Source organism: Acanthopagrus latus, chromosome 1, assembly GCF_904848185.1.
Source record: "Acanthopagrus latus isolate v.2019 chromosome 1, fAcaLat1.1, whole genome shotgun sequence".
Taxonomy (NCBI): domain Eukaryota; kingdom Metazoa; phylum Chordata; class Actinopteri; order Spariformes; family Sparidae; genus Acanthopagrus; species Acanthopagrus latus.
Window position 1 is genome coordinate 10,131,839 of NC_051039.1, and position 21,641 is coordinate 10,153,479.

At 42.0% G+C, this 21,641-nt stretch overlaps 1 protein-coding gene across 1 annotated transcript; it reads right to left on the bottom strand.

Annotated features, from left to right (window-relative positions):
- Positions 1-1,468: 1,468 nt before the first annotated feature.
- Positions 1,469-18,380, bottom strand: smad1 (SMAD family member 1). The gene is made up of 7 exons (XM_037116644.1): positions 18,148-18,380; positions 8,910-9,477; positions 6,334-6,603; positions 6,120-6,236; positions 4,040-4,264; positions 3,551-3,807; positions 1,469-3,103 (listed from the first exon to the last, which is right to left on the bottom strand). The coding sequence occupies exons 2-7, from the start codon at positions 9,307-9,309 to the stop codon at positions 2,960-2,962; spliced, it is 1,413 nt and encodes a 470-aa protein (XP_036972539.1). The 5' UTR covers positions 9,310-9,477; positions 18,148-18,380; the 3' UTR covers positions 1,469-2,959.
- Positions 18,381-21,641: the final 3,261 nt, after the last annotated feature.

A 21,641-nucleotide genomic window follows, 5' to 3' on the forward strand; every position in this document is an offset into this window, starting at 1 on the left:
GCATTTTCTATTGACAGTCACAGTGTTGTTAAAAGTACCCATAAGTCATACTTTGGTAAACATAAAAATCACCTATTAAAATAGTACTTGAATACTTGATCTGATATTGAGTAATTCTCTGACAATATATATAATAATATATTTTCATGCATGTACATGCAGGTCTTTGACTCTGATGCAGCATACACTCTGGTACCAGTATCAGTAACAAAAATTATGAATATAATGGAGGGGAAGCATAAAGGAGCAAAATAAGAAATAATAATAAGAAATACTGTGTACAATTGGGCACAGTACTTGAGTAAACTCATCACTGGACAGTAATAATAGAAAATACAGTTTGTGTTTGTATTAATCACAAACAACTGTTTATCCTCAACATCTCATCTGTAAAAAGATTTCAAGATTTCATTATCAGTTATTGAAATTTGTATACCCCTTGGACTGATTATTTACATTACAGTCAATAAAGTTTTGGGCAAACATTTAGTAAAGCAATGTGACTTGTCAAAGCTACTGGAACAAGTGTTATAACCAATAACTAATATTTGATGGGACATAAAGACACTAAAATAATAACAAAAGTGTGGGCCTTCATTTTGTTTAACAATGAAAATGTGAGTGATGCTTACTCAAGACAGCAAATATGATGGAAAAATGCACCCAATCTATATCCAATGAAATGCATTTTATGAAGAAATGTGTTTGCTAGGACTTATGCAAGATACATGTGCTATGTTTCCAGCAAAACTAACCAACACAGAAACATTAAATAATGGGTTTTATAAGTGTCAAATTGGAATTGGTTTTCACTGAGTCTGGAATACATCAAATAAAGTAAAAGATGGATTATGAGTGCATCACAGCCCTTAACGAACACTCACTAATACCATACGTCACCAGACATTCAGTGTCTAGTCCACCTGAGGTGCTTGTCTGTGGAATTTGGGAGAAACATGCAAACTCCTGGGAGGCAACAGTACTAACCACTGTGCAACCACACCACCCACGTCATGTGCAGTCGAATCTAACTCCTGCACGCACAAACGCACACACACATACACGCAAGTCAGTGATTTCCACAGGGAGCTTCCTGGAAGATTGCTGTAACTTTTCCAGCGCTGTCACAACGTTCCACCATAAAACAAAGGAGAACACACGATTTCATGCACTTTCCTGCAATTTACTGGAAAACGCAATTACGCTTAACATTAGTGCAGTTGGGTTTCAGATGCACTTGTAATTGTTCTGCCTCCCTAATTGAAGGTCTACGTCCATACACACACACACCACACAGAGTGTGGCTCATGTCTTTGAAAGTCCCTGACAATACCATGATGCGTATTTTCTAACCAAAGGGTAGCCTGTAATTAAAGAGACAGACACACAAATGCCACACACACACACACACACACACGCCCTGACACAGTGATCATATAACAGACAGAGAAGCTGCAAGTAATGAAACAAATTTATTGAATCTTCCAGTAGAGGCTTGATATTCATGGAATAAAACTGCTTTTCTGGGAGTTTTACTGAGCAAAAACACAAAGGAGAAAAAAAAAACAAAAATGCAACGTGTGAAAGTGCAGACAAACAAAACAGAAACGTTCAAAAAATACAAAAAGAATGTAAAGAGTAATACAGTTTAATAGCCAAGAGGATTTCTCAAAGCATAAAAGAATTGAAGGGCAAAAAAATCTGCATTTTATTAAAAAAAGAAATCATACAGGGACATCAGTAACTGATCCCCTTTTCTCAGTCAACAATTAAAATTTGAATGCTCAACATTTTCCCATAACAGTCATTTAACGCGTTTTGCTCAGTCAATGTAATCAGAGAATGTAGCGCAGTCACTGAAATATTCATGTCCTCAATGTGACTCCGCATTTGACACATTTGATTTTGCTTTTTACAACAAGGGACAAACTCAACTGCACTCGTATTTTTTTGCCTCTGCTTCACGTGGTGTTTAGCTACCAGTCTTAAATGTGTAACACTACACTAATCAAACTATGCTTTGCAAAAAACCAGACTGCACAGCACATACTCTAATAGTGAATATACCTAAACACTATTTTTTTTCTCGTAAAATTCATTTGAAACACGAGTGTAACATAAGATGAGCAACATTTACACATTAGTCTTTTTTTCTTCTGAATAGTCTGAAATGCCCTTTTAGTGCCATGCCCCACACTACAACCCACTCTAAACTCTCAAACTCTCCCTAATTTTGCCCTCCTGTTATTTTTTTATGATCTGTGATATGGGATTTTATTATTTTTTTTTAAAACAACTTTGTACTGCTTTAATTTATTACCCTTAAAAAAAGGAACACTTTGAGGAAAACGGCATACTTTTTTTTAAGTATCTTGAAGATGATTTTAAAAAATTCAGTAATCTTGGTCAGCCTCCAAGTCCCTGCTAACTTTTTACATGTCCTAAAGTACATTTCATGCCAGCTTCACGGCAGTCAGGCGGTAGGCAGCAACTGACGCCAATTTCGGTGACCTGGAATGTCCCATAATTATTGTAGCTATACAAGTATATCTGGATTTCAGAGGGAATATTTAGATGCGGACTAGTAATGAGTCAGAATAATAGAACAATGAAAAAGAGACACCGTGGGAGCAAGATCAGGGAGAATACTTGCGTCATGATGAGTGTGATGGTCTAATTATTACAGTTGGTCACAAAGATCAAGTATCTTCCAGTTGCATCACGCTCACTTTGCTTACTCCTCTCCCAGACTGCAAATGTGCCCAATTCAGACATCCTTCAAGTAGAGAACAAACCAACCCACCCAGCCCTTATGGTCTCAGGTCAGCTTGTGTTTCAGTTTACCGGAAAACTCTGATTGGCCGAACCACAAGCCAATCTGTGACCCTTTCTTTTTTTTTCCACTGCTTAGACCAAAATGCTGGGGTACGGACAGCCACAGGGCTGAGGACAGTGAAGCCTAGGAGACGGAGGATATAGGGTTGTGGGGGGAGCCCATCTGGGTTAGCACCTTATCCAACCACTGCAGGGGACCATGCAGGTGAATCTCAATCCAGCAGGGTGTGCTGGTCACGTCCTGGCGGTGGTACTCTGCTCCCCAGCCCTGAAAATACATGAAAATACATGAAAACACATTGTTTTAAGTGAAGTAGTAAGACTGTTCCTTTTCTTCATTTGCTTGAGTCAACATCAATATTGTCTTGATTGCACTGCAGTTAAAGTTGATGGTAAAGGGGATAAGGTTTTGTTCAGTATTCCAGGTCCAGTAATGTTATGGTAACCAATTGAACAGCCCTCTCCTCATCTCCCCTCCCCTACAATGGCTGCTAAAAACATGAAAAATGCCAAAGTCCCTGCCTAAAGTGAGAATTTTTGTTTCTGTGATTTTCTAAATCCAATTTTCATTTGTTTAACCCTTAAAAATGAACAATGGACACGTTGATGTCAAGTGTTAATAGTAAGTCAATTTCAAAACTTGATTGAGTCAATTCTTAAGAAACAGAGGTCAAGGGGTGATACTGTTCTCTCTTTTAAAAGCTGATCTTCTTACCTTAACAAAGCTCATGCGGATGGTACACATCTTGGTGAGCTCATAAACGGCCTCAAAGCCGTGGTTGACGGACTGCGCCAGCAGCTCAGCAAACTCCTGGTTGTTGAAAATCTTCAGGCTGCAGCCGCTGGGGATCTTACACACAGTCGTGGGATGGAAGCCATGGTGGTAGTTACAGTTACGACTCTGGACGAAGATACTGCTATCACTCAGACATTCTGCATACACTTCCCCGCCAACATAGTACAGATGGACACCTGGGAGGAGGCAGAACAAAGTGTCACCAGCAAAGTAGAGGCCACTTTCAACAGCAAACACAAAGGTCCCAAAACATCAGTGTGGTCATCTTAAAATCAATACACACACTAAAATGTTTCCTCCGTTTGTTGTTATTGTTCCGTTCTAACATCTATTGACAGCATAATTGATTAAGTCTCGTCTGCTGACGGTCTGTGCATTGGAGTCATTGAGGGGCTTTCCATACTGCACCTTTGCCGATGTGCCGCCGGGTGTTCTCAATGGTGGAGTTGCGGTTGACGTTGGAGAGCAGGCCGAGGCAGAATCGGTTGCGGTTGTTGGAGGGATCTGTGAAGCCATCGACGAGCACGCTGGTGGAGGACGCCTGGAACGCCTCTCCGACGCGATTGTTGAGCTCGTAGTAAACAATAGAGCACCAGTGCTTCGGTTCCTCGTAGGCCACGGGCTGCACATCGACTGAGAGACACATTTACAGGTCACAGGGGTGAGCTTGCAGTACATGCAGAGACAGACACAGACACATTTAATGCACATTTAAGATTCTTCTGAGCAGACTCGTGCAGACAAGCTGCCAGGAAACACTGATGCAAGCAGAAGCTTAGCTATAAATCTTACTCATCTGCACAATTATTTTGTCCAAATTGTCCCCTGTAGCCCATAACAATGATTTGAATAAGCATATAGGACCCACTGGCTACATCTGTATACATTTATGCTGACCGAAATCAATGCAGACGCATCTTAAAGTATGCCTATTGTCTGTGGTCTGTGTGCCAGCCTTTATTGAGCCGGAAAACAGTCAATAGGAGGTGGCTGGCCATGCTCTCTGTGCCCCGTCGTATCTGACAGCAAGCCAGTGCCAGCTGGCCTCACCCTCTCTCAGAGAGAGGAATAAATCATGTTTATCTAAGCACATACTTCTCCCAAACTTCCTCTGTAGCGGGGCACTGGCTAGCAGGTGTGTTTTGTCTGTCCCCTTCCCAGAGCTGGCCTACAATAGAACCCAGCTCCCCCCAGTACAGGATGCAGCTTGTGGAAAAGAAAAGAACTCCCCAATCTCCCACCTCCACCAAACATTTCAACAGCTCTTCCCGTTACTGCTGTCACCATGTGTGGGCAGGATTTTTAAGCCTTGTGTGCATGATCATAAAAAAGTACAAATATTATGTTGGTGGAAAACTGAAGTTCAGACCAAAGTCCAGCTGTTACTCCAGTGTGAGGCCGGAATAATTTAACAAAAAAACACCTACAGGGTGTGTGTGTGATGAAATTAAACATTTAAAAATCAAAGAGAAAGTTTTGGTTTACAACTTGGTCCAAATTGGTCACTGTGATAACATTATGCTCAATAAAGTCACTGCTAAGATCAAGATGACATGATAGCGATTTTGGTACAACAATCAGATGAGCCAGCCAGTAGATGCCAGCAGATGAGTTGTGAACCTCAACAGGGAATCACAACATGAAAAACAATCTGCCATTTTTCCCTGAATGTTGACGAAGCCCATCTGAAGTCACCTCGACCCGCTTGGAGGCAAAAATGCCAAAAAAAAGCCCTCGATAAGTATACCAAGTAACAGTGGTACCAGGAAGTTGGTCTATTGTCTCAGCTCCAAAACCTTCCTCCATCTGACTTTTAGCAATGTTACTGTGTTGTCAGATCTCTGCGATTAAACTTATCATTTATATTCTCATTATTACTGATAAAAATGATCGCCAGCACTGCACCGGATGGCTCTGGAGTCCAAGACACGTCTGTTATATGGTCTTTAACGATCGTGGATGCAGGGTTCGGATGTGTCTGCTCTTTAGCACAATAAAGCCCAAACCACAAAATAGAGATAGCAGCAATTACCGCACCGCATTTCAGATCTGAAAGTTGGGGGTAATTAGTGAATCTTATCGTTAACGAGTTTCAAGTCATTACCACCAGCAGAGATGACACAAGTCCCAGCTTTTATAGACCTCATAAAACTGCTCTGAGGCCTGGCTTAATTTGTTGAGGCTTTGAGCTTCCCATGGGCTCGCACCCACAGACAGGCTCACTGTAAACTCCCAGGTCCTTTCCACTGTGCAGGTTTTATCAGACAGGATATGGCATCGACTCAGCTGAGGTTTCTCTTTCTTTTTGCGGATTTCAAGTTTGACCACAGGAGAAGAAAAAAACTTTAACAACATCCAGGCTTCCCAGAAATCTTTGCACCTGCAGATCAAGGCGAGCAGGTGCAGACAGCTTTATGTGGATGATATCACCGTGAACACAAGAACCAGGGTGTGTGTGTGTGTGTGAGATAGTAACTGCCATGGTTACCTGCCCGGTTGTTACTCTCTAGAGGCAAGGGTGGAGCCATGAGGTTGGTGTCCATTGGCTGAGGGCAATCCTGAGACATCTGCTCCTCTGGGGGCATGTAGGCAGGAGGGGGAGTCTCTGCATCAGGAAGGGGGCAGAACAAAGAGCAGAGAGGTGAGTTGTTGTTGGCGGAAGAGGAAGAAAAAGTCCCAGATTATTTACTGTTTGTGCTCACCTGGCATCTGGAATGGACTGCCGGGGTCGGAGCTGGATGGTGAATGAGGGAAGGTGGCGCTGCTGCCGCTTCCCGGGGAGTTTGGGTAGCTGTTTCCTGGTGAATGGGGGAAATTGGGGGGCATTGTGTTGGCCTGAGGAAAGGATTCTGGGAAGGTGGCATTCTGCGGCATGTGCGGCTCGTTTTGTTGTAGAGGGTTGCGGAAGCGGGGCAACATCGTATGCTTGGCATTGAACTCGCTGTTCCTCGGTACCAACACAGGAGGCAGCACTGAAGAGGGAGGGAGACATCAAAATGGTTATAAAAGGAAGTGCTTTTATGCAGCCAATTGACAGTATGTTTCTTGAGTGAGTAGATACCCATAAGGTCAACTAAAGCTGTTTTGATTTCTATCATTCTTGCATGTGGGACTGCAAGTAACCAAATTCTCAATGCAATTAAATGCCCATCTTAAGTTTTGCAGAGCCAAAGACAATGTCTACAAAATGCTTTTTCTGCCCAAGCAACAATCCAAGAAGGAAAGAAAAGTCAAAAAAACTAGTTTAGTAGTAAGCCGGAATGAACGTCATATGTGACTGATGTACAGTGCCATTATCGTGGCATTATCACGATACAGTCATTAAATACATAATAAAGTAAGAATACTTTCAATACTTTTCATCTCAAATTATATTTTATTTGAGCTGGTTTATTATTCAATGGATTTTGTTTCTTAAGTTCCTTCTCGTGTGTCTTTATTTCATTGTTCTGTGATTTACGTGACTTGGCTTTTGTGATAATTGACCGCTGGGATTAATAAAGAACTTCACTTATCTCAGTTCGATGCTTCATCGTCTTAATGTTCCAGCACTGCAATCATCTGGCACACTTACACACATGCAAAGCCTCTCCACACAAACTCAATAAGAATTGAGTTATTTTATTCCAATATAATAAAGAAATCTCTTTCTGGCACTCGACATGTTTTTACATTCTGAGCGCAGATGTCCCCGCATTTTTTTAAAATGTCAGCTTCCAGCCTTTTCGGTCTGAGCCAGCAGTACTTGGCCCAAACTCTCTGGTTTCTGCTCTGAAAAGACATTTTGAGCAGAGCCATTCTTGAGGAATTCATCACTTGGGGTAAATATCCTGGCTGATGTGAGGGCTATTCAGGTGCAGTGCATACAAACCACACAGATACGCTCCACTTGTGCCTATAAATACCTGTGCAGATAAATAAAGCTGGTGATGAAATTTTAGATGGGGCCGGCGCTGCTGTCAAATGTTCCTGCAGGTAGCCCATGTGTGCCTCAGCGGGGCCAATGCATCAATGTAGCAGTTTAATTCCAAAGGTTATATGTGGAGCAGGTGTTTGGTAGAATAGTGAGGGGAGATTGACAGGATGTGTGTGTAGGCAGGGGGGTGTTGGGAGAAGAAGAGGAGGGTAGTGTGGACAGACAGGTGCTGTGGGGTTTAATCACCTTAGCCCTCCGTCTTCCACCCGCTGCTAAAACAAAAAGTGTGCAGGGCAGGCAACAACTCTTTCCTCCCATTGTGTGTGGGTGACTGGCTTCCTGTTCCAGCCATCCTCAGAGAATCTGTGCACGCAGTCATGGATGTGTGTGTGTGTGTGTGTGTGTGTGTGTATAGCCCGCTCGTTTTGTAACATGTGTGACAGTGTGTGTGCCTGGGTGTCTACATGTGTGCATAAATGTAAAAAAAAAAGAAAAAAAAGGGGGCAGCAGCCCAGAGCATGCCCAAAACAAAGCCCTCATTCTCTCCCAGATGGAATTTCCTGCTCCACACACATGAACAAACACACACACACACACACACACACACACACACACACACACACACTTGGCCCTTTACACACTAAGCACCCTGCACACAGCTGTTTCTATCTTGTCAGCTGACCCTCATTTTCTGTTTAGTGAGAGGCCAAGTAGTGTTTGATATGTCTTGTTTCTGCACTACCTTTGCAGTGAGGGCTCAGAGGCTTAGTCAGTATCTATTTAACTTCTTTCTTGGTGTTTTAAACAGATTAAAAAAAACGTTAATAACTTTTACTTACATTAAACGTTATGTGGTCTTAACCACTAGCAGGGTTTGACCTGAAGGGCTGCCTGATTGCCCAGGGCAAGTTAAAAAAAAGCTATGCTGTGTTCTTAAATCTAGCAAATCAGTAAATGCCGATTTCAATGCAATTTCGATAACTTACTCACTCACTCACTTAGTCTTTTGCTAACTTGACCACTTTCTCTCTTACTCACTCTTTGGTTCAAGATCACTCACTAACTCACTTGTTCACTTACTCATTCACTGTGGTATGTGAGTTGGGACATTTTGAATGAGTGAGTTACTTTGCTATGACACACCATGCCCTTGTTCCGAGTCATTCAGTTAAATAAAGACAAAACATGACAATTTGAAAACTGCTTAAAAAAAAATAAACAACCCCAGGACGTCTGTGAGATTTAACTTTATCAGAAATTATTTCTCTTGAGTTTAATTTTAGACAATTCATGTTTCATATAAAACTTTGAGGGACGCATCAATCCAAATGTTTCTTTCTCCCTACTGATCAAATCACTCACCTGGACTGTCTACTCGTTTGTAGTGGTAGGGGTTGATACACACATCCTTCTGTTTGGAGCCAAAGGGGTACTCGCAGCACTCCAGGGCCTTCAGCTCATGGTGGGACTGCAGGTCGGGCCAGCGCCACACCCGACAGTAAATGACATGCGGCAGACCTTTCCTGTGGGACACCTGCAGCCGTCCATCCAGGGAGCGGGGGATTGTCACGCAGTTACTGGGCTGACCCGGGCAGCTGAGGGCCCTCTCCAGCTCCTCCATGGCCCCCTTCTTCTTTTTCAGTTTCTTAACCAGAGCATCCACAGCCTTTTCCGCCCACTTTTCTTCCTCGTCTCCCTGCTTCCAACCCAGCAGCCGTTTGACTGCCGGGCTGGTGAAGGAGAAGAGTGAGGTTACGTTCATGTTGGACGAGCCGCCCTCCTCCCCTCTCCCTTCTGTCCAAAGGAACTGTGAGCAGCGGTGATGGACAGTCCAGTCTTAGAAAAAAAAAAGGGTAAAACGCTTTGTGTTTTTGGACTTTCCGATAAACCTCAGCTTCCAAGATGTGAGATCAGATCCTCTTGACAGTCACTAGAAGAAAAGGAGCAGTAGGTTAGCACCGATGAGTTTTTCTAAATACGTTCTGACAGACATTTCAAACACACCTATGTACATCCTGTCTGCTCTCTGTGTCCTTTCCCTCACAAAGCTGTAGCAACTTCAGTATGTTGTGGTGTACCTTAACCTCTCCCCCTTTTTGTCTCACTAGCGCCACTGATGTCTCATCAGAATGACTCATGATGAATCACTGATGTCACCTTTATAGCTGTTATGGCCATGTCAATCATGGCTTCTGGGAAACTGGCAGAGGAGTCACAGTGGATTCTCCAGATAGCTTCCTGTCTGTTCAGCTTGTCACATTACCACCACCTACTAATGCCATTTACAGTAAAAGACTTTACCAACAATATTCAGCCTATGGAGACAGGTTTAACATCTCCATCGCTTTGTAAAAACACTACTCAATACTCTAGACCAGCAGAAATGTATTCATTAGTTGTCAACTATGAAATTAATCGCCTGTTTCCAGCTGAAATGTGAATATTTGGTTTCTTTCCTCGTTTGTGACAGTAAAACAGAATATCTTTGTGGACAAAACACATGAAAAGTTAATCGACAATTAAAAGTCCTCATCAGTACACTTTTGATATCGATATGGAAATATCACACTTAGATAGAGATACAGTGGTTAAATGGATGCATATTGCCAATCCATAGTTTCACTTGACACTGCAGGTCAAAGACTTTGTAGTCCTCTCTGTTGCTCTTTCTCAAAAAAGGTAACTCTATAGCAACTAGAGCTGGAAAAACTAAGTCTTTGCGGGAGGATTTTGCATAAACATATGTGGAATCTGAAAAGGTCTTTCAGATTTCAGAGGAAGGAGACTTTCAATGAGCCGCCCGCTGAGGCAAACGCTCTGTAAAGCTTCAACACCACCAACCAACAGACCCTGGTTTTGGGCAGGAATCTGGCAATGTGCAGGACAATGAAAAGGAAGTGCATGTGGACCCCAGGATAAATGTGCCCATTCAATTGGGTCCCACGGGAGCAATTCAGTAGCCAGGAGGTACATGCATTCTCGCTTTTAAAAGGGAAAACAAGAGCGCATTGAGCTCTCCCAGTTCCACCTTCTTTTCAACTTTTTCTGAATGCAATTAGAGAGATAAAAACGTAGTTATGGCTGAGGTCCGGCAGAGCATGAATGTTGAGATGCAATCCCAGAATCGAATGATTAGCTTGTCAGAAATCCACCACCTTTTATCCGCACTGACTCATGGGTGAGGACGCATCACTCTCTGACAGTAAAGCCTGCAGTATATTGGATTTCCTACTAGCAGGAACAAATACATCATTAAGACTGCTCTGTAGTTATTCTTGGCCCTTCAGATTATGGGATGAATAGCGATTTCTATCTTTGTCAGCTACTGCATGCGTCGGCTACATCATACTGACAAACGAGCAGGGAAGTTTGATGAGAACAGGTGCTGTTTACAACGAGTGTGTGTGTGTGTGTGTGTGTGTGTGTGTGTGTGTGTGTGTGTGTGTGTGTGTGTGTGTGTTTGTGTGTAACGTATGTGTGTTGTGGGGGCCCAGGACACTTAGTGTTGCCAGCCACACTGACAGGAAAGAAGCAAGTTGTACCTATACTTAGCTTAGCCACCCGAATCACATTGGCTGATCAAAAGTGACGTGGAACTACTGACATAAGAGGGGGCATACGAGAGGACTTGGGGTTATGTGTGTGTGTGTGTGTGTGTGTGTGTGTGTGTGTGTGTGTGTGTGTGTATTTGAGATCAAGGGGAAAACATATCTCAACTCTGATATCTCTCATGCCACAAGACCCTACTCTAATGTCACACCCTGCTAGCTTCCCGAGAGAAGAACTCTCCCCCATCAAAGAAACAGGAAACGTTCGGTGAATGTATGTCTCTTCATCTGTCATCACCAGCACAGCAGTGACATCATTTCCTCTTGCTGAGACCTGCAAATATTTTTCAAAACATGCAGGGTAGGAGAGCAACTGTTACCTTCCTTAACCGACCACCCCTGACTTTTATCTCCCTGTCTCACTAAGAGATATACAATCATATTAATGAGATTGAGGAATAACACAGTATGTATTAACAATGCTCAATGCTCTATTTAATGAATAATGCCCATCAAAAATAAGGATAGACTTGTTTTGTGTTTCTCTTCAGTGTTGATACGATGTTACTTGTGATGTGTAACCAATCAGCCCAGTTATGGGCGGGACATTGAGTCAGACTGCAGCGTGGTGACTACAGACAGAAGAAGGATGCTGCATCAGTGCTAAAGTAGATTAATTCATTCATTTTAATTGGACACGACTGGACACAAAACCAACAACAAACCAACAATCAGCCCTGACAATCAATGCGATAATCTCTAATCATCCCCAAAAGTTCCGAGAGCCCAAACCAACATATCTGAATTGCATGACATGTCCAAACATCTTTCTTTGATTTCTGTGATTAAAGAAAACAAAAAGCAGCAAAACCTTTAACATTTACTGGCATTTTTGCTTCAAATGAACAAAAACACTGATAAGCAAAACACATGCAGATTAATTTTGGTTGATTGACTATATTCAATTGATCATTTCAGTACCAAACATTTAATTCCTGCTTTCGGTATGTGACAGCTATGAATACATTTCAATTGGTCTCAAGAAAGTATGATTTTGAGGTTCAAAAGATCAAGGGTACGGTCTCTGCTCGCCGCTGCTCTGACACCAACATGTCTGGATTTCTGTACTGTTCTGTTTATTCTCAGTCATAATGTAATTGAGAATTTTAAAAAAAAGTATATATAACATAGAAATTGCAAAAAGCTGATGTTTAGTACTGCATTACATTATGAACTTGTCAGCGCCTGATGCAGAACTGACTCAGCACTAAGCAAAAGACACATTTAAACACCAGGCATAACAATGCAACATCAAGTTCAAAAGCAAACGCTGCAGTATCATCTTTGTATCAGGGTCACCAGCCAGACATACAGAGAGTCTTTCTGATCCACTTCCAGCCACAAAGCTGCTTTGATGGCCTCTCAGTAACAGGCAGCACTATCAGCAAAGGTTCAGGAGTAGCTGCGGAAAGACAACCTTGAATCTATTTCAGATGGAAGAAAAACCACAAAACTAGTACTGGAACATCTGTAGCTTTCTAATCCTCTAGTGTCATCCTGCTGCAGCTGGAGACCATATCTCTTGGATATTTCCAACCTTGACAGACAGAAAATATCTGTCTGCTGGCTTGACCGCATGCTTATTTAAAGGGTCCTGATGGCTTTGTATTGGTTCTTTGGACAATGCTAGTTTAGAGTTGTCTGTGAGGCAGTCAAAATATAAAGGCGCCATTGTGCCTCCCTGCTCCTATATCTATGTATAGACTAGGATGTTTGCATCTTTCTCTCTGACAGTTCCACTCTGCATAAACTTTATGATCACATTTAGGATTTTGCTGCTTGTCTGCCAAAACAAATTCTGAATATTTAAACTCAAATCTAATCTCAAAGTAAATCAAAAGCCCTTCGATCTTACCTTGATTACATCACTTTCGCTCACAGAGATTTACTACCCGTATGAGCACACTGAAATACCATCTTGTTTCACTTCCTGATAGAGGGTGAGATTTAGCTCATGACATGCTGTTTGCAGTCCAGAGCAGTTTACCGAGGCATCCCGATCAGAGAAAAATGCAGATTTAAAAGTTATTCCTGCAGACTGACTAATGACAACCCGAACAGCTGCACTGATCTCATCCATTCTTGTTGCCATATTTGTGCTGCTATTTTTCGTGAACGTAGCTATTTTCCTGGCACTGGCGTGAAGAGAGCACAGTTGTAATCCCACCTTGTTGTAATAGCGAAAGTAACTGCTAAGAAACCTTATGTTCAAACCTATTTCAACAGTAATAATCAGTTCACGTCAATGCTGACATTTTAAAGGCTATATCGCCCCATACTGATGGCATGCCATTATCTGTAACTTCTTCCAGTTTATCAGTGATCAATTACTAACCTAATACTGAGAACAGCAGCAATGTTTGGATTAGGGTTGGGCTACGTCTACTGAACCGGCATATGACGACGTCCACAGTGAAACATCATGACTCAACTCGTGCCTCCAATTCAGTGTTTCTGAATCTGAGGAGGCGTGTCCCCTCAGAGTTGCCGTAAGGTGTAAGGTGTTATCTCACCACTGTAGTCACCGGGGCAAGCAGGATATGGAGACGTAGCGTTTGTGCACTGAGCGGCAACATACTTCATTTAATTTTCTCTCCCACATAGTCAACAACTCGTGGTCTAGTGGGGCCCCTTTACAGTCATGATAGTACGATCGTACTGACTCAGGAGTCAGTGACATCATCTATCAGCCCAACCCCAGTTTGGATGACTGATCTTCATTAATTGATTATACATTTTTCTGTCAACTGACTTTACCACTTATTCTCCTCGCTGATTATATGACTCAGTGAGCTCAATAAAGATGTATTTCTTCCATCAACTATCTATATGTCTGTGCATCACCCAGTCTCCCAGTCAATGAAGAGTAACACAGATGCCTGCAGTGGCCTTGGCTGCTGCTCTCCCCATAAAAGTTGAAACACACACCATCATTTACACAACAGCTCCATAAAAACCACTCTTGACATTCCCCTCAGCTGAGTCCAGGCAATGCTCTCTCACTATTGTGTTAGCGGTAGCTTGTTATGGCCATCAGTTAGCCGACTGGACAGAAACTGAGGCTAATGGGAGCACAGAGTGGGATCATGCGACACTGACAGGCGGAGGCTTTGACCCACCTGGTGCGAGCTGTTAGCCACTACACTAGCCCCATGGATCATTTTGCACCGCTCCAGTGTCTGTTAATCAATTTAGGCCTGGGCTGTGTAGGATGAGGAGGCAGTAATGATGCTCTCTGGACCTTCCCCAGGGACGGAGCATTATAAAGAAGCTACATTATTTATCAGCAGGGTCCTGGACGGGGCCTCCATTAGCCCCCGCTCAATGGAGTCACAGGCTATAAACAGAGGAGAGCAGGAAGAGAGAGGGTGATAGATAAAAGAGAGCGAGCGGGAGAGAGGGGGAATGATGCAGGAAGAGAAAGAGAGGAAGAAAGTGAGGGTGACGGCGAAGCCAGAGATCTAAGACAGGGAGTGTTCTGGAGACCGATGGAAAACACAACATATATCTGGTCTCTTCACTGAGCACTTCTCGATTAAGTGCCTTCAAGGGTCATTACTGAGTTAAGAGTAACACTACGAAGACGCAATATACATGCTTTTTCCACACATACAAATCATAGCAAAGCAGCACTGATGTATGAAACCGTCTCCTGAGCAGCAGCTGTCACAAAGTAAGGTTTAACATTTTAGTATTGATATGATTATGAAAAATGTCGGAGCAAGATTTCTTTAAACACATTATTCAGAGAAATCTGAATTGGTTGATAACCCAATGAGTCAATTGTTCAAGTAACTTCTGGTATTAAATAATGCATCCAACTAAATATTGGCAGATTAACAATAAAACATTTGTTCTTTCAGTATTTTTTCTACAAAAAGATCCTTTTATTCATTTAACAGAAGAAGTTCTCAAATGATAAAATGTGCCAACACAAAAGCAGCTGCACAAGAAATTTGCAAAAATAACATGGATGAAAAACGTTTTTTTTAAAAAAAACATATATTTGAACCAGGAACTATCTACTATAATATACACACTGTACATATCAGTTCTCTCAGGTGGACAAAAACTTGCAGTGTTGCAAAGGCAACTTATCTTTGGAATTTCTGTACTTGCACATAAAGTCCAAATGGCTAAATAATGGCTGATTAAACAGCCCCTCCTGGTTGCCTGGCAGGCTCAACCTTTACTTTATCAAGCTGTTCCAAAAAATCAAGAGATTCAATTGCCAGCAAATGCAGACATTTATGAAACTGAGGCTGCTCAGACTGATCTGCCACCGATCATTATTTGCCAATATTTGTTTTCTTAATAGCGGTGATTTGAGGTCTTTATAACGACTGATCTGAGAAGCCGATCAGATAAGCACACAAGTTTCTCTAATGGCTGCCAAAGTGCCATAACGTGCTGCACAGCTCAAGACAAAAATGTGCTTGTGATGAACAGACCATCACTTAGCAAAATGACAAACTGAACTGACTTTTACTGACTATGCTAACTATAATGGAGTGTGTCTTCTCATGCTGTTACTGTACTACAAGAGAAAACTACAAATCCATATCAAAATCTGTTGCCTGTAACCTGCCGGTGAGCAGCAGTGTCCTGAAGTGTGTTCGGCTAACGGAGCTAACGGCTAATGGACCTAATGTCTTACACATCCTGACTGTGAGTTACTGATCAGAGAAACATGATTTGGCACTTTAATGCTCAGTTTACTGTCAGAAAAAAAATACTTCAGTCCTTCAGCTGAGTATAGTTTGGAGTGAAAGTACTTTGAGTTTGGAGTTAGAGACTTAACATCATTTTACCAAACTTGTAACCAGTAACCAGATAGACGCAGGGACCAGGTGATGGAGTAGTGACTTCAGAATACAAAGACCTCAAAGAATCACATAAACATGATTTGTTAATATTCCCTCAACATTTTAGTTGTTTTTATGCCACTGAAAACTATAGATGACAATAAAGTAAATAAACAATCCTTTTGATTGGTAATCAGTGACAGCTTATTGGCTGATACAACTTCTGGCAATTCTGATCTGTGATAGGCCCCAAAAATCCTGATCAGGATACCTTTATATGAAAGAGCAAAGATGGAAAATAACCAGTCAGACTTGCTTGGGTCACTTTTCTTTAACAAACACCTACACATACACAGCTCCGACCTGGTTAGGATAACACACAAGTGAGCAAAATCTGACAGTCACATTACTTCCCACTTGACATGGAAAAACACTAGAAAAAAAAAACTCTCTGTCACCAAAACTGTGGTGAGTATTGTCCTGACTTTGAAGGGCTGAGCTGGGATCAGATTCTTTGTGTCCCAGACACACCAGTCCACACACCACTGCAGACATAACTAGCAAACACATGGGGTTTCAAGCAGCTATCTCAACCATGCTTGGCACTCAGTGTTGGGTTAGTGTTGTGTTAGGGTGGACACCTCACCCCCGACACATGGCAGGCTATGTTGACCGGGCCGCGCAGACACACGGGAGGGTTTTGACGCTGTTCACTACTGTTGTGACTGACTCTGTAGATACAGGAATGCTGTTAACCTATATTTACACCTCGCAGTTGAGAGAGGTTTTTTTTTTTTTTTTTTTTGTTTTTACTATAATCCCAGACAGATAGATGGACGTTTGTCTCGGGTATGTGGAGGCAAATAAAATGTTTACGCAAATGTTTTGTGAGTAAATCTGCATTTCCGTTTATTTAAGATGTAAAACTAACCCTGTCGTTTCAGTCCTGTGAAACCACCATTTGTTCAGTTTTCAAACATAATGTAAAGGCTGCATGCTGGGAGAACGCAGGACGGTAAAACAATTGGAAGTAAATCACGGACAAGGACAAATTCCTGTCCTATGGGTAATCTGATATGTCATCTTCAATAATGTCAGGGGATCTAGCCTTAGCTGCTGTGGGTCTCTCTCTCTCTCCCTCACTCACTCATTCACTCTATCTCTCTCTTCTTTCTTTCTTTCTTTCTTTCTCCCTCTCTCCCTCTCTCGCACTCAAGACAGACACAAATTCATAAACACATTGACTAAAAGCCACACATGGGACACATGTCCAGTTTAGTACACTTAGTGCACCGGAGGCCTCAGCGAGTGTGCGCCAGTCAAAATGACAGTGAACATTTTTCTTTCAAAATTACAGGATGTAAAAGGATTGTAACCGGCGTGGTGTAACACACATGCTACCTTCTTTTATCCACGATACACTGCTTAAATGACATCAAGTGTGATAAGTTATCACAGAGCGGCCACTACAGAGGATCGATCTTGAAAGTTCAGTCGAATAACCGATAAGCTGATCATCAGAAACTTTGATCAGGAAACACTTTTGACGACTGTTTCATTGTTTAAATCATTCATTACAGGAGAAAACGCCACTGGAAATGTGAGGAACTGCTGCTTATCTCTGATTCACATCAAAGTAAAATAAACATTTCTTTCTTTTTTTAAAGCAATTTGAAGACCTCTCAATCGAGGAGGAGCATTTTCACTGTCACATCTCCCTCCCATGTGTTTAATAACTGCAGTCTTCATTCCCTCCTCATTATTCACTGCACACAGCAGCATGTCAGTAACATTTTACTAGCATCTCAATTGATACCAGAGATTTAAAGCTCAATATATGGTGGGTTTTTTTCAGTGTCCACTTCTACAAAATTCCTATCAAACTTGCTGTTTTCTGTAAAGCTTTCTCACTTTATTACAAGCTTGCTATAACCCTGCAGTTTTGAGCTAACACTTTAAGGAAAATGTGGCTCCACGTTCACCTCCAGTCTGATACCGTGAGTTAAAAAGGAAGAAGAAGAAAAAAAAAAAAAGTTTGACACACTACTGTTGCCTTGATAACTGTTGGGATCTACTTCCTCACAAACGAGAGCCACGCACACCTTAACAACTGAGGAGACCGATAAAGAAACTTTTTCATTTAGCATGTTACAAAAAACAGAAGAAGAAGATAAAAGTTTACAGTACCTTTCCTCTCCCTGCTGCTGTGCCTCCTCTCTCTCTCTCTCGCTCTCTCTCTCTCTCTGTCCTCCTCTGGGCTCTCTCTGCCTGTCTTGGGTCTGCTCGGCCTGGCGTCAGCGAGTCGCGGAGCCGCCTCACCCTCCGCTGAGCGCCGAGTATCACGCCGCGGGGATGCATCGCCGACAATAACAAGACCTACTTTTCACACATCCAAACATCTTCATTCAGTGTGTGGAAATGGATTATGTAACTGCGAGACAATGCCGGGGTTTTCTCTCGCTAAAAAAGAAAGAAAGAAAAAAAAAGGTTCTCTCACCAGCGGAGAGAGAAAGAGTTTTCTTTTCTGTGTGAGGTGGTGAAATGTTGGGGTTGTTTTGATGCGGTTTAAAGAGAGAAGAGAGGAGAAGTGGGGTCTCTTTCACCTCAGAAGCTCCCAGGATTGTTAATTTTGAGTCCTCTGCGGATGCATGAGGTGAATTTGAGGACTCAGAAAAAAATAAAAAATAAACATCAACCTCAATTTCTATTCATTCAAAAGACAGGAAATGCCTGCAAGAAGTTAGCCTGTTATGTCTTGCAGTAGTTTTAACTGACAAGACGAGTCAACTCTGTGGTTTATCTGAGTGAACTCCTGAACTGCATCGTGTGAAGCCTCCCCCCTCTTGCTTTGATTGTGATATGATAAGCACTATTTATGTTGTCAGGAGAACAAAAAAGCGTCCAAGAGCAGAAGGGTGAAGCACAGGAGCGTGCTTACACATGCCATCATCTCAACTTCTCACCTCAAGACAATAATGCTCTCTCTCACACACACACACGCATTCACACACAACCTGTTCAGCCTGGATTCGCCTGCATGCTGGGTGTGTATAGGGGCTTGATTTTTGCAATGTCAAAAGTGAAACTTCCAGCAGTTCTCCTCACAATCTCATTAATATTGCATGATAATGCATGGAAATAGCCTCCAGGCGGGCAGCAGCAGCAGACATGAGGTGTCATTTCCACTCAGAATCGGGCGGAATCAGTTCACGTATGTGCATCAGAGATAATGTGAGTCATTTAAGAATTACCGTGTACTAATGTTATCTGATTATAACAGAGGTGAGTTCCCTCTCAGAGCACGAGAATGATGCGGAAATTCACGCGGGTTCCCTTTACGAAAATGACTCACAAGTAGAATATATTAATATCTAAAAAATATATAATATAAATAAAAAAAATAATAAAGTGCACTCAATGACGGGCATTCAGTTGAACACAGGATTAATTGCAGTGTTAATCAACCCAGTTATTTTTTAATCATTCAGACAATAACGTGTGGAATAATATAAATCTTCATCTGATGTTTCTTAAAGCCTGCTTGAGTTTCTTTTTTCGCGAGCTCATTAGTCAAGTTCAGGGTTGCCGCGGTGAGGGGCGGGGGACTAGATTATCTTGAAGACAGGCGGAGGGAAACGTTCAGAGCGGAGGAGGCTCCTGGCGTAGGTGACGTCACGGCGCTGGCGACAGAATGTCTGAGTGAGGCGGGAGCGAGCTGCACGTGAATAAATCTGGGAAAACAGTGCGAGGAAGGGGGGAGGGGGGAGGGGCATGGATGATGATGATGATGATGATGATGGTGGTGGTGGTTGTAGTGGTGATGATTGTATGTAGGAATAGAAAGAAGGCTCCCCAAACTTTTTTTAAGCTCAAGGATTCCCTCCAAAGCATGCGCACACACACACACACACACACACACACACTCAGCAGCTGCACACTCATTTCACCAGTCACCTACAGCCCACTGCTTCAAAGGAAGGGCCTGCATGGAGTTTATGCAGACTGTATCAGGCTTTATGGCAGTTTATGGTATTAAAAAACGATTAATCAACCAGTAATATCCTCATAAAGATAGATTACTTTGATATTACTTGGATTTAACGCTGGATTACCAGATAAAAAAGTGACATGTAGACCTACTTAAGCACACTTTCCATTTTAAGATACTTTATAATCCAATGTAGTATGTATGAGATTTTTTTTTTATATACCCCACTACAAATTTTCAGCCCTTTTGCAGTATATTTTAATTTTATAACATGTATCAGCTCATAAAAAATGATGCATTGCAATAATAAGATCACTGAACGTGTCTTTATTTTCACCAGCTGCAACATTAAAGGTCCAGACTTGTGAGAATAAATTTGGGATGGTGGCCGACCCCACATACAGTCAGTGTCAGCAGCCATGATTCCATAAAATTTAAAGGGCCATTTGAAAGTTTGCAAAGAAATCACTTGGCGGATTTGTGCTTTTCTGTTTTCCAGCGAATGAACTAGGCTAAGTAACGCGTCATTTTGTCAGAGGAGGAGGGAAGTAAACTGAGGCTAGAGGTAAACAAACCAGAAGACAAAATGGAAAGAGGTCTTCAGGAATTACTTTGGATAGGGCGAGTAGTGATTGTTCTTGCATGCCATGTTGCATGCTGTCTGGATACGACGAAAGAATTGCAGTTATATGAGCTGAATGTTTGCTATGTTAGAGTTTATTCGTCAAATCTGTTTCCATCAAACATTCTGCACACTATCACTGCAACATCACAAAGTAAAAATACTCGATTATAGGTCAAATTAATGTAATCACAATGGAATGTGCTAACGTTGTGGAATTCTACATAAAAATGCTTCAAGGTCTCTGAAACCTTTTCGGTTTAATACCGATTCCTCTATATGACCGACATTAACAAGTAAAATCAGCAGCGAGTAGATTGGCTATTTCTGAATTACTGCACAGAGACATTATATAAAGTATATTAAGTTTATTATAGGAGCTTTAAGTAAAGGATTTGAATCCTCTTCTGACTCTGAAATGAGAACTGCAGAAAACAAATAATTTTATATATATATATTCTGTGGAATTCTGTTAAATATCCCATTTCAAAGCCATTTGTACACTACCAAGCATAACACTGTTATTCCTTTTTGGCCTATACATTGAGTCTAATAAATGGCCTACTGGAATCTGTCCATAAAATATCAAACAAGATTTGTTGGCAAATTTAATTACTTGGCTGCCGCGTGTCGTCCAACCTCTCTTATGCTGCATGAAGAGGCCACAATGCAAATATTTGCATTTTGTAAAGTGGCTAACGGGAAGCAAATTATATTCCACATCACTGAATTCACTAATGCAGTTGCAGGGATCGGGTGTTTGTGAGCTCCAGAAAACACAAAAACAATAGTCTCAGCGAAGAGGAAGCTATGAAAACTTTTTTTAAAAGGATGAGATTTTCTCCCTTGGTAGCACTAATGGCTATGACAGCTGATGCGATAATGGCTGTATCTCAGTTTGATTGCTCACACTGCGGACTAGGTAAACAAATAATGTGTTTCATGCATACTCTGAACGGACAAAGGGAGGCCGTTGTTATTTCCCATGGCCGTGCACTGCAGTAGTAAGAACTGAATGTGGACGCAATTAGATGACAGTCCCCATTGTTGAGCCATCACACAGCGGGACAC